This window comes from Macrobrachium rosenbergii, chromosome 22 (assembly GCF_040412425.1).
Source record: "Macrobrachium rosenbergii isolate ZJJX-2024 chromosome 22, ASM4041242v1, whole genome shotgun sequence".
NCBI lineage: Eukaryota > Metazoa > Arthropoda > Malacostraca > Decapoda > Palaemonidae > Macrobrachium > Macrobrachium rosenbergii.
Genome location: NC_089762.1, coordinates 25,948,729 through 25,963,608, shown reverse-complemented (window position 1 = coordinate 25,963,608; position 14,880 = coordinate 25,948,729). Strand labels below are relative to the sequence as shown.

General features: G+C 33.1%; 1 protein-coding gene across 1 annotated transcript in view; it reads right to left on the bottom strand.

The window, feature by feature from the left end:
• The window catches only part of Ltn1 (E3 ubiquitin-protein ligase listerin), a 97,674-nt gene that overhangs the window by 15,443 nt on the left and 67,351 nt on the right, over nt 1-14,880 (bottom strand). Inside the window, exons 9-17 of the mRNA XM_067124480.1 lie at nt 14,495-14,627; nt 12,356-13,036; nt 8,801-9,035; nt 4,761-5,608; nt 4,505-4,623; nt 3,270-3,408; nt 2,739-2,968; nt 2,217-2,382; nt 83-281 (exon numbers count right to left, since the gene is read on the bottom strand). Coding sequence (XP_066980581.1) covers nt 83-281; nt 2,217-2,382; nt 2,739-2,968; nt 3,270-3,408; nt 4,505-4,623; nt 4,761-5,608; nt 8,801-9,035; nt 12,356-13,036; nt 14,495-14,627 — 2,750 coding nt within the window. The remainder of the gene's footprint in view (nt 1-82; nt 282-2,216; nt 2,383-2,738; nt 2,969-3,269; nt 3,409-4,504; nt 4,624-4,760; nt 5,609-8,800; nt 9,036-12,355; nt 13,037-14,494; nt 14,628-14,880) is intronic.

The following is a 14,880-nucleotide window of genomic DNA, read 5'->3' as shown; positions in this document are numbered from 1 at the left end:
ACTTATGAAAACAACAAGTTACAGCAACTGTATGAACTATTTTACACTTGAGATACACTTACAAACACATTTTCAAACTTACCAGAAACTTCAACAAAAATAGGAATGATCGGGCTGTACACTGAAGGTGAAAAGAATTCCTTCCAGTCATCGGCAAGCTTTGAAGGATATTTCTCTTTTTCAGTCAGTGTTGGGAGTTTTGCCATAAATTCACTGACACATCCTATGCATTTACAAACAGCACAAGCAAAGGTTCCAGCAACAGTTTCCTTGCCAATACTCTGTAATTGTCACAATAATTTATGTTTCATTACATAAAAACTATACTGCTTATAGTTGTGGAAAACAGAGTCTGCACTAAAAAACAGCAATTAAACATAAGATATGTACTGTACATAGTTAACAGGAGTTACAGCTGCTGGTAACTAATACACACACATGGAGTTATACATATCAGACCGCAAAGGACACGTACATCATGGTCCCTCTCTCATTATCAACCAACAAAAAATACACAGTACAGCAAATATCTGGAATTTTCAACCTTCCAACCTTCCAAATTCATGGAAAAAGTAAATAGATGAAGATCTAGACCAAATGGGAATTCAGTAGTATGGGAATTCAGTAGTAAAGTCCACAATGCAAGAGAAAGTAGAGAAATTTCAATTCACACCTAACCCAGAAAGAACATTGAAAGATGATGACAAGTATTATTTACTCCAATAAGGATGTTATGTTGTGGTCCAGTTTCTTTGTCTGCTTGATACTAGGATTACACAAACATTACATGTGGACTTTTCAAAAAAATTTTTATTAACGGTGAACCTCATCACTGGCAATAATTGATTACATTTTGGGAGGTAGGCATATAACTTTTGACCCTTCAAGGGATCAAAATTTGCAGGAATTAATCTTTGCATAAATAGTAAACAATACAATATAGAGGTTTCATTTTTGCTATGCACAAATCCACTAATGATGTCAATGTAAAAAGAAAGGTCAAGTTCAAGGTCAGTGTCAAAATCATACTAGATGTCGAAGGTCACACAAGAATTTAACCTTGCCCATAACTAATGAAATATATGAGACAGATTCACATTTTGCATGGATAGTCCAATATTTATGCTGCTGTGCAGTCTGAGGTCAAGGTCAAGTTCATGCTTGAAGGTAAAACAGAAATTTGTCCTTGGCTATAACTTTTGATCAATCTAATGCAGAGGTTTCATATCTGGTGCCCAAAATCCACCATTGAAGCCAATGTACAGAATGAGTTTAAGATCAAGGTCATTCTTAAGAAGTTAAAGATAAAATAAGAATTAAACTTTGACCAAAACTTTTCAACTATATGACAAACTTCACACTCGGCAAGCATGCTATACGAAAGAAACTGGTGTGCAAAAAGAGGTCAAGGACAAAAAAAGAGGTCAAAGGTTAAAAGAGAAATCTGGGGAATTTTTCCATTCTACACCAGACCTCATATTTAGCATGCTTAATACGTACATTAATTATGTCAATGCACAAATGGTAGTTAAGTTGTAAGTCATACTTAAAGAGGTGAAATAAAAATTTAGGTTATGCCTGGTTAGTCTGTTTGTCAGCAGGACTAGTTAGTTATAAATGGTTTGTTTAACCAGACCTCTGAACTCTTTTAGGGTTCTTGTCAGCAGGACTAAACAAAAAGTTTTGTAAATTTTTAGGACTAAACAAAACGTTTTGTGAATTTTTACTATACTTTTACTATAGATAGGCTTCAAAACTAGTCACAAATGATTATTTTGGGATGGAGAGAAAAGTAACTTTCAGGAAGCAGAGACCTTTTGGTAGTTGAATTGTGGTCTCCAAACACTTTTACTTTATCATTATTACCATTATTATTGCTATAGTCTAATATTTATTTCTACTATTATTATTATTATTATTATTATTATTATTATTATTATTATTAATTAACACATTAACAGTTGAATACTGTAGTAACAATATTATACCAATGAAAATAATGTGCAAGAAAGATAAAGCAATAAAGCAGTAATAATTCTCTACAGCATTGCCTGTAAGCCTCAGTTCAAGTCATTACAGGATATTATATTACTGTTACCTGATAATGCTAGTAATACTGTTCAGATTGTCACAGTAAATTTACTTGCAACATGTTATTCCATCTAAAAAAACTCTTATACCCATAATATAAAAAATTACATATGAAGAACAATTACCTTTTGGGACTCTTCTAAAGACTGGGACCATGAGGCCAAGGAACATAGGATAAAATCCCAGTGCTGAGGTTGGAAATGGACTGAATGATTCTTCACAAGAACACTGACTAAGCGAATAATAGAGCACGTCAATGCAACATCTTCCCAGGCCATCCCAGATGTATCTCTAAAAGCAAAACAGCAATGAGTCAAAGATTTGATGAGTCTAGGGTCTTTAAAATTACGAAGCTTGAAGAAATTTCAAGTTATTTCCCTTGGATATATCATATATCATGTTTAGTAAAAATGATAGGCACTGACAATGTCTACGGGGGAAATTACTAAAATCTGTTTATGTAAAAAGACTGAATATATTCAATATCTTCTAATATCTTTCAAGCCCAAATATGAAGCACTAGACAGGAATCTCCTAGTGATTAAAAATTACATTAGAAACCTGCATAAGAACAGTAATTTGTTTCATAACTAAAGTTTAGTGAGCATAACTCAAAACAACATCCCCCACAATTACTTAATACTTACGTGGCAAAAAGAAATATATTATCAGCAGTTTCCCTCCACTGCATTAATACTGAGAAAACTGAGCTGATAACTTGATCTGTTGTTTCAGGAGACACATAGGCAAGAGCTGTTGTTAACAAGGAAATACTGGGAGTGGCTGAAAACGGGTCATCTGACAGACTAACTAACTTTGTTTCTTCTTCTTCCATTAGATCCCTTAACAATTCTTTAGACATTAAGGGAATTAAACTCTGAAAACAATTCCAATGTATTACAGCATTACGACTTACATTATCATAAATGGTTCATACTATAGTAGTAGTAGTTTTACAAAGAATTAAATGCCTTACAAGTTTAAAATATGCCATTTCAAAATGAAACAACTCAATACTTGGTATACACACGTTATCACCCAGCACAACTTTTCATGGCTCTATAGATGAAAGTGAAACTGTATATATATCATTAAGGCTTTAAATACTTTTTAAAAATTAGTTTTAAACATTTTTTAATAAAACACCAAAATAATAATCAAATATATGGAAATTTTACCTGTTTAGTAGCTGTGTGCCCTAAGGCGCTATCTTCAACACCATTCATAAGACGTGAAATGTTGATATCTTCCGCTGTCATCCAGTGGCTTAGGACTTTGTTGAGTGTCACACACCAAGCACTGCTTCCATCACTACACCTACAAGGGAAAATTGCTTTGCATATCATGTTTTGTATGGATAAAACAAGAGATAATTCATGATGATCATCAAAACTTTTTACCACAAGGAGAACAAATAAGGACTGTGAGTACCCAGTATAAATATCCTGTTGATATTACATGCTAGATAATGAGTCATTATCATCATTACCTGCCATTACAACATTTATTATTACTGAATTGGTGATATAATTTACAGAGCTGCATAATAAAAATATACAGTAAACAATACATATATCAAAATCACTCATGGAGAGAGAGAGAGAGAGAGAGAGAGAGAGAGAGAGAGAGAGAGAGAGAGAGAGATAATTAAACCATCATTTATTTTTTATCAGCTATAAAAACCAGTATTGTATTCTATCTTAATAATTTTTATTGATGTCTTCATGAGTACTGGTAAAAAAGGAATCACACATTTATATCAACATAGACATCATAAGTTAGATGGGATTTACTATTATCCATGATATTATGTATCTGTTCTGATGCTTAGATCCAATTTACCAGAGAACATGAAACAACAGTATTCAGAATTACCAAGTCACAAGAAAACAAGAAAAGAATTAAAAAATGCAAGTGAACCATCAAAAACACTATCTCATTTTCTCAACAGTCCTTCAAGCACCAAAACTTTATGTAAATAATAAACAAGTTTACTTATTCTACAGCTTGAGAGAGAGAGAGAGAGAGAGAGAGAGAGAGAGAGAGAGAGAGAGAGAGAGAGAGAGAGAGAGAGAGAGAGAGAGAGAGAGAGAGAGAGAGAGTCCTAATTTGACTCATACTCATCACAGGTTATACTGACGGCTGATAAGTACCACCTCATGCAAATTATCCAAAGATAGTTTTCATCTTTAGTTCTTTGAGTTTGATACACGACTCATTTCCTACTAGTGACTGCATTATGACAGCAGTCTTATGAACTAATTCTGAAATTACATAAGAGCATATATGACCTTTATTAATCACAGCTGAAAACTGGGATTAGAAAAGGGCAACAACTTCAATTGTCCTTATCATCATCATCTCTAATCATGCTGATATAAGAATGAAGAAATAAATGCCTCAACAATTTTACCTGTCTCTAATTTGTTTGGTAATCAGCCTCTTGTTGCCTTGGTTTATAAGCTGCAAAAGCTGCTTCACATGATCTTGCAGTTTTACAATGCCCATTCTCACATCATCAGAAACAGCTGGCTGAAAACATATAAAAATGGAATGCATCAAATTCTTCTTATCCTAAACGATAATTAAATTTCTATACATATTATACTTTCATCAACATTCAATTATGATTCATAAGTAAAAATCAAAACTTTACATGTTATTCACACCTTTCTAACAGATTCGACGAGTTCCGTCATGACTGTGGAATGACAAGTAGAATGAAGAGCCAAAACTGCTAACTGTGTATACTGGGCAAGAGATACTTCTTCAGTAACTTCCAATTTGTCTGATTCCCCAGGGCAACATAAATATAAAAGAAGGTTGCACAAAAACAATGATAAACGAGTGTGTTTGAGATTCCAAACAATGTTCTCTTGCATATTTCTAGGGAATGGGAATTCTCTAAACCATATAGTCCCCTGAAGGATAGCAGGTGCCACATAAAGAGGTGAAAGACTCTCTTCAATTTCTGCCCATTCCCCTTCTGATGGAATGAGTAAATTCAGCATAACTTGTATTTTGCTGTGATCTAGCATAATGGTGCAATCCTCTTCTGATTTGAGTTGTTCATATACCAGCTTGAAAAGATGTTGCAAAAGCCCACAGACTCTTAGTGTTAAGCTAAATGTACATGAATCTTCCATAACAATCTGCTTCATGTCTTTCAGAATCACACTTAAGCATCCACCTTCCTCTAAAAGCTTTCCAGAATCATCTTTACATACATACATAATGAGACCCTTGAAAGCTTTCAAGAATGTGGTCTCAAGAATTTCTACAGTCTCTTCAGAAAGTGATTTAGAGGACTGACATAAAAGCAAAAATAGTGATCTCATAAACTCATGGATGCCTTTAGTCTCCCAACAGATGTAGCTACTGAAGAGCTGTCCTGCCAAATTTGCAACAAGTTGTAACATTTGTTCTTCAGGTTCTTCATCATCTGGAACACTAGTCTTCAAGTTGGTGGTTAATTTGGTTAAAATCTGGGATACGTACTCCGTTGAAATGATAGGCTCTGTCGGGGCAAATAGGGAAGAAAAATTAAGTTTTTATGGCACTAACCACTTTTTTCATAAAAACACATCAATCATATTAACCCTATCAGATTCTGATGACAACTATAGTCATCATCCATTTTTCAACCTCAGAGATTCTGACAACTAGTCCCCATCGAAAGATTTTTTATAAATTCGCCATAAATCATAAAAGCACATCATGATAAAAAAATCTGAGTATGGCACTTATGGATGCTTATCATTGTCATGGAGACTTGTATATATTCCGATTTATGTAAATCATTTTTTAAAAAATTACATAAACTGTTATTCCCAGTGACTAACTTACATGACTCAAGTATATTTTACATTATTTGAATGTGCTTCGAGGTAAAATAAATGGGTTAGTTATGAATTTCATATCATTGGAAAGATAATTTTTCATACTTTTGAAATGAGTAAAAAGAAATTGAATATCTTTTCTGCAATTTATCAGGTTTTTTAAAGTAATAACTTTTTTGTTACACCTAACTTTTACTTAAGATATTGAAGTTTTGTTTATTTTCTGGCATTTTGGAACACATGATACTCTTTAGCTTAAAAATGACACCAAATTCAATAATGTAGCATGAAGTATAATGTTACAAAGAACAATCACGTAAAATCATTGCTAGACATTTTCACTCAGTTGGTGAAGGGTGAGTGTGCAGACATAGCCACATTTTGACCAACCCATAAACCCCTAAAGGGTTAAGCTAGAGGTAACCCCAAATCTCAGTTGTGATGTCCCCAGGTATGCCCACTCTGAAATATTAAACACAAAAAACAGGAAAGCTATGGATAGCTGTCCAAGCAGGAGCACCTGTGAACCTTCAGCTACTAGAATGTACCCATCACTGTATCCATATATTAAATCTGGTATGGCAAGAACAAGGGAATGGGAGGCAAGCAATTCAACATATGGAATATGGCTTTGTATGAAACATATGTTTCATAACTGTTCATAACACACTCATCAATCAAACAGCCAAAATGACACTTTAGGAAGGAGGTCAACCCAGCGAAGAGCCCCAGTGTTTGCAAAAGTCCCATGGATACAGTTGAAAACTTTGGGACAAACTAGGTCAAGTAACAAGTGTACTGTTTTTCCATGGGGAAAGGGAGTAAGGCAAATTATTATTATTATTATTATTATTATTATTATTATTATTATTATTATTATTATTATTATTATTATTATTATTATTATATAGAAGCTGTCCAAGTTTCATTTATTCCCTGATGTTTCAGTGGAGTTTTGTACCATTCTTATTATTATTATTATTATTATTATTATTATTATTATTATTATTATTATTATTATATAGAAGCTGTCCAAGTTTCATTTATTCCCTGATGTTTCAGTGGAGTTTTGTACCATTCTCTAAGGCGAATGAAGCCAGGGGTACATGTATTCCATACTTATACCTGCAAGCAGGCTTACAGAAATTTTGGTGAATTCTGATGGGCTGTCAAAGGTTGGGGAGGGCTCATATTGGCTGGGAGCAAAATGCCTCATTCGGGAGAATCTGGCTGACCAATGTAGGCGTTGATTGGCTGGCATCTGGTATAGGGAGCTGAATTTGTTATCCCAGGGGCACACCTTGTCGTTCTCCTGACAGTGGTAGGGGCAAGAAGAGTTTCCTGGGTATCATTCATCGACAGTTTCCATCGGAGGATGGTGAGGGCCTCCGTACATCGGAGGCAGCAATGGTTATTGTTGCCACCCAATATTTTTGTGCTCCTTATAATCTGCTGGCATAAGGGACACTACCATGTTCCCTCAAATAGTGCTGGTATACAACCCCTTCACGTAGGTGAACAGCTTGGAGAGCCAAGTCGTAATCATACCAATGTACAAATGGCAGCATCCATTCTCTGAGCATGATATTTGGTATACCACTCCTCTCCTCTTCATGGAATCGTCACTAGTGATGGGGCTATTCCTCATGAAGTACTGGCAGTCTTCTGATCCTTTTAGTACATGGTTGTAATTTTTTCACATGATAGTACACAAGCAGAGATCAACTAACCATTAAGTTTTGATGTAGTTCATCATGACACTGGGAAGACAAGATTTCTTGACAGACACAGATTAATAATATCTCAACGACTGACTGACAACTCCATATACCTGTGGTCATGAAACTCCTCATAAGGCCATGGGAGCTGAGAAAGCCTTGATCTCATGCAGTCATTCTTTACTTGACCAGCCTTGTTTTTGGAATCTGAGAGTCTGGGTGTTTTGCACAAATGCATGAATGGCCAATGTAAAGGGTTTGTAATGAAACAAAAACAAGTACCTCAAACGATTATAAAAAGACATCAACTCTAACTTGATGATATCAAAAATCATGGACGATGAAAATTCAAGTTGATACATTGTCTAAACAATGAAAATGATTACTACTGGTGGGTGGGTAGTGAACTTCCATTCCTGGAAGTACTTAACCTATACTACTTGAAATCTTTACACAGCATACATTTAGAAGTTATTTCAGTTTTATGTGGCCTACCACAGCTGCACCAAATAACTTAAGCTGTCAGTTTGAGTTATATGGAGAGTAAGAACATTACTATAATAATAATGTTCAGTTGTAAAGTTCCTTACATACTGAAGAAATTTAGTATGAAGCACCTGAAAAACAAGCTGATATCTCAAAGACTGAGAAGGTTTTGGCAACTGATGAACAATTAGTCAAAAGCAGTAGATACGGAAGTAGCAGAATGAAAACCAGAAGGAAGGCCAAAGAAATCATGATAAAAAAGGATAGATGAAGACCTAGACATACTGGGAGCCCAAGCCGAAATTGCACAGGGCAGGGCATAACTGAAAAAACTCATTTCAATAAAGGGAAAATCTAACATAAAAAGCTGATACAGATGATGATGATTATGAAAGTCTGTCTTGCACATTACAATAATACCAAAGCATTTTCACATGGTCCTAACCCAACCATCAATAATACTGGTCCTAACCCAACCATCAATAATACTTTACTTATCATAAAGGTGTATATCACAATCAAGAGACTGAAGATAAACACAATAATAAACTAGAAAGACTTGCTAATTTGAAGACATTCAAAACATGAAAAGAAACTTCTATTTCCACATGAAATATTTATTAACTTATACCGATCTTTAATAAAATATAACTACCCAATACATACCTTTCTTATTTCCATTTCTGAGAACAAAGTTGAAAAGTGCAACAAGTTCATCATGCTGAGCTGCCTGTTGGGCTTCTTCTTTTGCATGCTTTGGGCAGCAAAGAACATCAGCTAGTTTAACAAGTGAAGTTCCCAACTCTGATGACAAAAGCCAAGCTGCAGCTATGGCATCTGCTTCCTTTCGATCTGTCATGTTTTCAACTAATAGACGCAATGCTCCAACAGATATGTTTAGCTGTTTGATATAAGAACATATGCTCTTGTTAAGTAACATTTCATTGAAAAAACAAAATTTATACTACTGTACTAAACATGTATCTACAAACATCAAATTCATATTAAAGCATCTGAAGTTTCACATACAAACCACCATGTTTACTTAATTCAATATTCACTTGTGTCAGTTAAGAGACTATCAACATACAAAACAGAGGTGAAAAGGGTATTTGCAACAGTGCAAAGCATCTGACAAGAAATCATCACAATGGAATATTATTATACCCCTTAAAAATGACACCAGTTTTGTTTTCTAACCCTAAAATTAAGTCTTCTGTAAAGAAAATGGAAATTCACTTTGAAACAAAAGCTTGTACCCAAAACAATAAATTTTTTATATGAAACAGTCAAATAACAGGTAAACAATATAAAGGGAAATGAAGATGTCAATAGAGCAGTCAAAGCACCTATTGCTAAGACTAGATTAAACATAAGAATCCCAGACAGTGATTATTTAACATCTCAAATAACCATCACGTTTAATAAATGGCACAATTTATGGAATAATGAACCTGAAAACAACAACAAAAATAAAAGCAGATCAAACCATGATTGAAATATGGCATTCTACAAACCAAAAAGAATGCCACACTCAACTGACCCATGAAGAGGCCACATGAACCATTCCCTTTCTGAAGAAAATTCAGGCAACACTAACTTTTGAGAATGTCCAACCTTCAACCAACAACAAAAGTCAAATGTTAGAAATAAATTAGTAAGTATATTTTGTCAAAACTCTTTATTTTCATTTACTTTATTATAAAATTTTTAAAGAACTACAAAATTTGATCATACAGGATAAACATTCCACCTAGCCCTACGAGAGTTAAGTATTCTGGCTTAGGCGATCTGGTTACCCTACCTAATATCAATACATATATTAGAACTTCTGCCTGCAATTTCAATTTTTGTTTCCTTTCATATGTTGGTCAAGAGTTGTTGTAACATTTTCATTGGAAAAACAAATGATACTAGTGAATTAATGGCAGAAAATTATCTAGGATTGCTAAAGCAAGTGGTAACCCTAGCAATGAATTTTTCCACCATAAAAGGATTAGAAATCTACTCATGCCCTAGGACCAAATATGAAGATGGCAAGAGTGCTCCTAATAATTATTGTTCTCATATGGTGCTTCTATTATTCTTTATTTTGTGCTGTTTTCATAGATTTAGACTGACAAAAATAGGTTAAAATGTCATCTAAAGGCTCTTCTTGCATAAGCAATTCAATAAAAATAAAATTAGTAAAAATGATGATATTCCTGACTAGACAAACACTCCAACATACAGACAGACAGACACTTAATATACTTATTCTTTCAAAACAATAAATAAAGAAAATTGTTGGGAGAGTTTGGCAAAAGTTGGTTTTCAGTAAATGAGTTTTCTTCCCAACTGACCACTGACCACCCCAACCCCTGTTGTTAGGTTACTTGACATATCTGACAGGTTCATCCTCACACCCCTCTCTCCAAGTCTTAAGCAAAAGATTAGGGGTCATATGTATTCCTTTAAAATTTTACATCATTTATTAATTTATAAACTAAAATCTTACCAATTATTTTCTTTAATGAATATTATAGCTGTTTACATTAATATTAATATTTGAAAATTAGCAAATATTTATTTATCATACAAAACAAATAAACATATATCTCAGTGAGAGAGAGAGAGAGAGAGAGAGAGAGAGAGAGAGAGAGAGAGAGAGAGAGAGAGAGAGAGAGAGAGAGAGAGAGAGAATTATTATTTTTACTATTTCTTATTATTTAATCTTATTAAACTTAATATTAATATTTGAAAGTTAGTACTGTATTGTAAATCATTATTTTACCATTAAATGTATACAGTATGTAGATAGAGTACAGTATTTAGTCACAAAAATAATATGAAAATACAGAATATTGCTCTACGAAAAAAATCTGCGAATAATTTATAGATATGTTCCACAGAAAATTCTGCAAATCGCTGAGTCCACGAATCGTGAGAACGTGCATATAGGGGGTTTACTGTAGTTACCAACTTGAGACAATTGTTGCAGCTTTTATTCAATGCCAAATGTATTGCTATAGCAATTAAAACAAAAAAATTACTGGCCATTTTTACTTTTTCTAAATAAGAAGTTGTATCTGATACTGATTAAAGGCTTTAAACCTAATGTTAGATAACCATCTTATGAGGCAAGCCTATGCCATAAGGCCCCATTATAAAGATGGTGAGCATTGCTACCTTTTGATTCAAGGGATTTACATCAAATTTTCACCTTATTAAACAACAACCAAAACACCCGCATTAGAAAATCACCAAAATTCAACCTCTACATTTATAAATTTTACAGCTAAAAAAAACTTATTTAATTTTTCATAAATAATATACATAAAATAAAGTATTTCTTCACATAAGAAACATCCTGTGAAATTTACAAAATGACTGGACGAAAAGAAATATGCTCCCTGCTTGGTTTCCTCTTGTGTGACTGATATTTGTGACTTTTCTCCGATGGAGACTCTTGCCTTTTGTTTCGATTTCTTTTGTCTTTTCAATCCTCAAAGTGCAAATAGCTTTTATATATTTCTCTTATAATACATGTCTTCCTTGCTCCTATTATGACAGAAAAACATTGTACTCAGAAATCTGAGAGTTAGCCTACTCTGATCTTACGTTTTCCTCAATGCTATTACCAGAGAAAACAGAGATATTTTAGTGGGCAATGTAAGCATATCAATTACATGAAACTAAACAGGATTAGAAAATTATTTACTAGTTGTGCAAATATTTTTTGATCATTGGGTGATAAAAGCGATGAAGAAAATTGTCCATTAAACCATAAAAAAAAAATTTAAGTACCAGCACTTCAGAATGCATTTATTTAAATATCAAACAGTCTAAAACTACCAATAACTCAATTCTGATCATTCCTTGAAATTAAAAGATTGGTGCGCCACTCAAAGTATATTGGCTCACCTTTAATTTTTCACAAAGCTTGCCAATCTAGTTTTAAAAATTATAGACTTTCTTTTTGGCAATGGATAAAAGCTTTCAAATGTTGCAAAGACTAAAGTTTTTATTCAATTTTTAAAAAAAGATGGTTAATCAATGCAACACCTTAATAAAAATTAAAGGGTAAGTACAATACACTTAGGTAGCAACAAATTCATTACAGTGTTACAGCACACAGATTCAAAATATTTTAACACTCAAAAATTTCAGTTACCTGTAGTAAAACATGGCATGAGAATTTTCACTTTCATAAACATAAATTAATGAAGAACAGTAGCTTACCTTGCAGTTCTTCAATATCTGTCTTTGTTTATCTGGTTCCATTAATGAGTATAGACTCATGAAAATGTCCATTGTTGACTGCATTAGGTCACCATTATCCACTTCCATTTTTGGGATGACAATGATCTGAAGAACTTCTTCAACTTCTACAAGTTTTTCTGTACTGGCACCAGCAAGCAATGCAGCATAGACTGTTGATGATGGGAAGGATGACAACAGGATGGAAAATACTTTGTACATGACGTGGCTGTTTTCAGTTTGGTAAAAATTGTAACACGAATAGATTAAAGGTGACAAATGCTGGCTAGTTACTTCTAAAAACACTTTTTCCTGGTCAGTCTTCAGATTTTTCATATCTCCTGATAAAGTGATATTCATCTTTTCATCAGCAAATTTAACACCTTCCCTCCTTGAACTGAATTTTGATAACGGAGTTCTCAGAACAATAAAGAAATCCTTAACTCTGGTAACTTGTGGTTCAGAGCACTGATATAGGACACTCTGACATTCTGGTATAAAAATATTCCAAAACAACTCTGTTAAATTATTCAAAGATTTCATAGAAGCATCAGAATGGGCTTTCCAAGCCCATGTGCGAAGTATTTCTGCAACTTCCCTGTACAAATTTGAGCTACTGAGCTGTGGCATTTCAGTATATGACAGTTGAAGGAGACCAACCATCTGAAAAGGAAAAGAAGAAAAAGAATAAACCCCAAAAGTTAATTACAAAATAATGGAAAAATTTTCAATCTTTCTGACATTATAAAAGAATAACAGAAAATATCTTTGGAATTCATATTGCAACACTGATCAACAGGATATACTTAAGTAAACAACTCCAATCAAGAATGTAACCAGATCACCATATTAAAACTCAAAAATTTTATAAGAATAGTCCAAATTAAATCTTTTGTAGAAAAAAATGTACTGGACAAATCTTGCAAACCAAAGTGGTAAACCACCCCCTTTTCTCTATTGAGACCTGATTATTAATATCAATAGTAATGTACAATAAAATTAAAGGCAAGCTCCTCACTAACTACAAGACTATTTTATAGGAAAGATCAATATTCATTAATAATTGATTCATTAACTCTATGGAAATTCAGCCTCTTAAGAGTTATGTTTGTTCCAGAATACACAGACCTCATGGCACCAGCACATGAATATTAATATTTTTCTTTGATCTCTACTAATAAAATTGCCAGTCTTACTTTAAACGTCCTATTATACTATTTAATATTAATATTTTTCTTTGATCTCTACTAATAAAATTGCCAGTCTTACTTTAAACGTCCTATTGTACTATTTTTGTATTGTTGTCAAATGGAAAAAAAGGCTTTTAGATATTCTATTGTCGCTCTAAATAAAGTCCTATCTTGAATTTGTCTACCTTTCTGAGTTCTTTTTGTGGGTTGTCTCTCATGTGACAGCTGTAACTTTGACAATTTAGTGCTTTCTTCTTGTTGCTGACCGCCTCTTCAATATTCCTACATCAAAAGGATTGCATGATCCAGTTTGGGTTTATTTTTCTTTGCTACATAGGACATTGCTGAACTGTCACAAAATGATATTTTAATGATAAAATAAAGTTTGTTCATACTTACCTGACAGATATATATATAGCTGACAGGTAAGTCTCATGAACAAAGTTAGTTTTCAGTGAAAGCCATATCTGCTCTGCTTCTGTTTCCCTGCTTCTAGGTAATTTTTTTACCTCACTTTGCAGCCTTCTCTAATTTTTCTTAAGAATAACTTTGTGAATGTTTTTCTTATGTATAACTTTGTGAATGTTCTTCCTTCTTTTGTAAAAGGAACTACTATTACATGTAATCAAATTATTCTATGGTAGCATATTCCTAGCTTTCCTCCAACATACATATTGTACAGTGTATTATCCTTGTATATTATATTATCCGTGGAGTGTAACGCATTACCTTATGTAAGAAATGCAGTTTCGTATCTGATATTTTGGTTTACAATAAGTTGCAATGGAATAAATAAAAAACAATGGTATATTCAAGGTCAACTGTACAGGACAAGAATTAGAGTTACTTTATTTGCATAATAATTCTCAAAATGCTTAAAATATACACAAAAAGTATAAAAACATCAATTCACCAGATCCTCTTGACTTACTTGATATCTAATTAGTGTTTCCCATAAGTTAACATCTGTATTATTACTGCTAACAAACAAAAGGCACTCATATAAAGCCTTAATGCCAGCACAAAGATCTCTCACACTTGTAGTCACTCTCTGTTTACACAATCTGCAAGTAGAATATTTTTCACAATGAGGTAAAACTAAAAATATCTTTAAAAGCTGATTATACTGAAAATATGCCATATTTCAAAACCAAAAGGAATCAACTACAATAGTATGATATAATGATATGAAGATAAGTAATATCAAGTTAATACAATGTGTATTTTTTCTTGTGGTTTTGAAAGATTTTCTAGCTAAAGACAACTTTCAATTAATCTATTTATTTTATTATTGAAAAATTCTATAAAAGGTTTTCA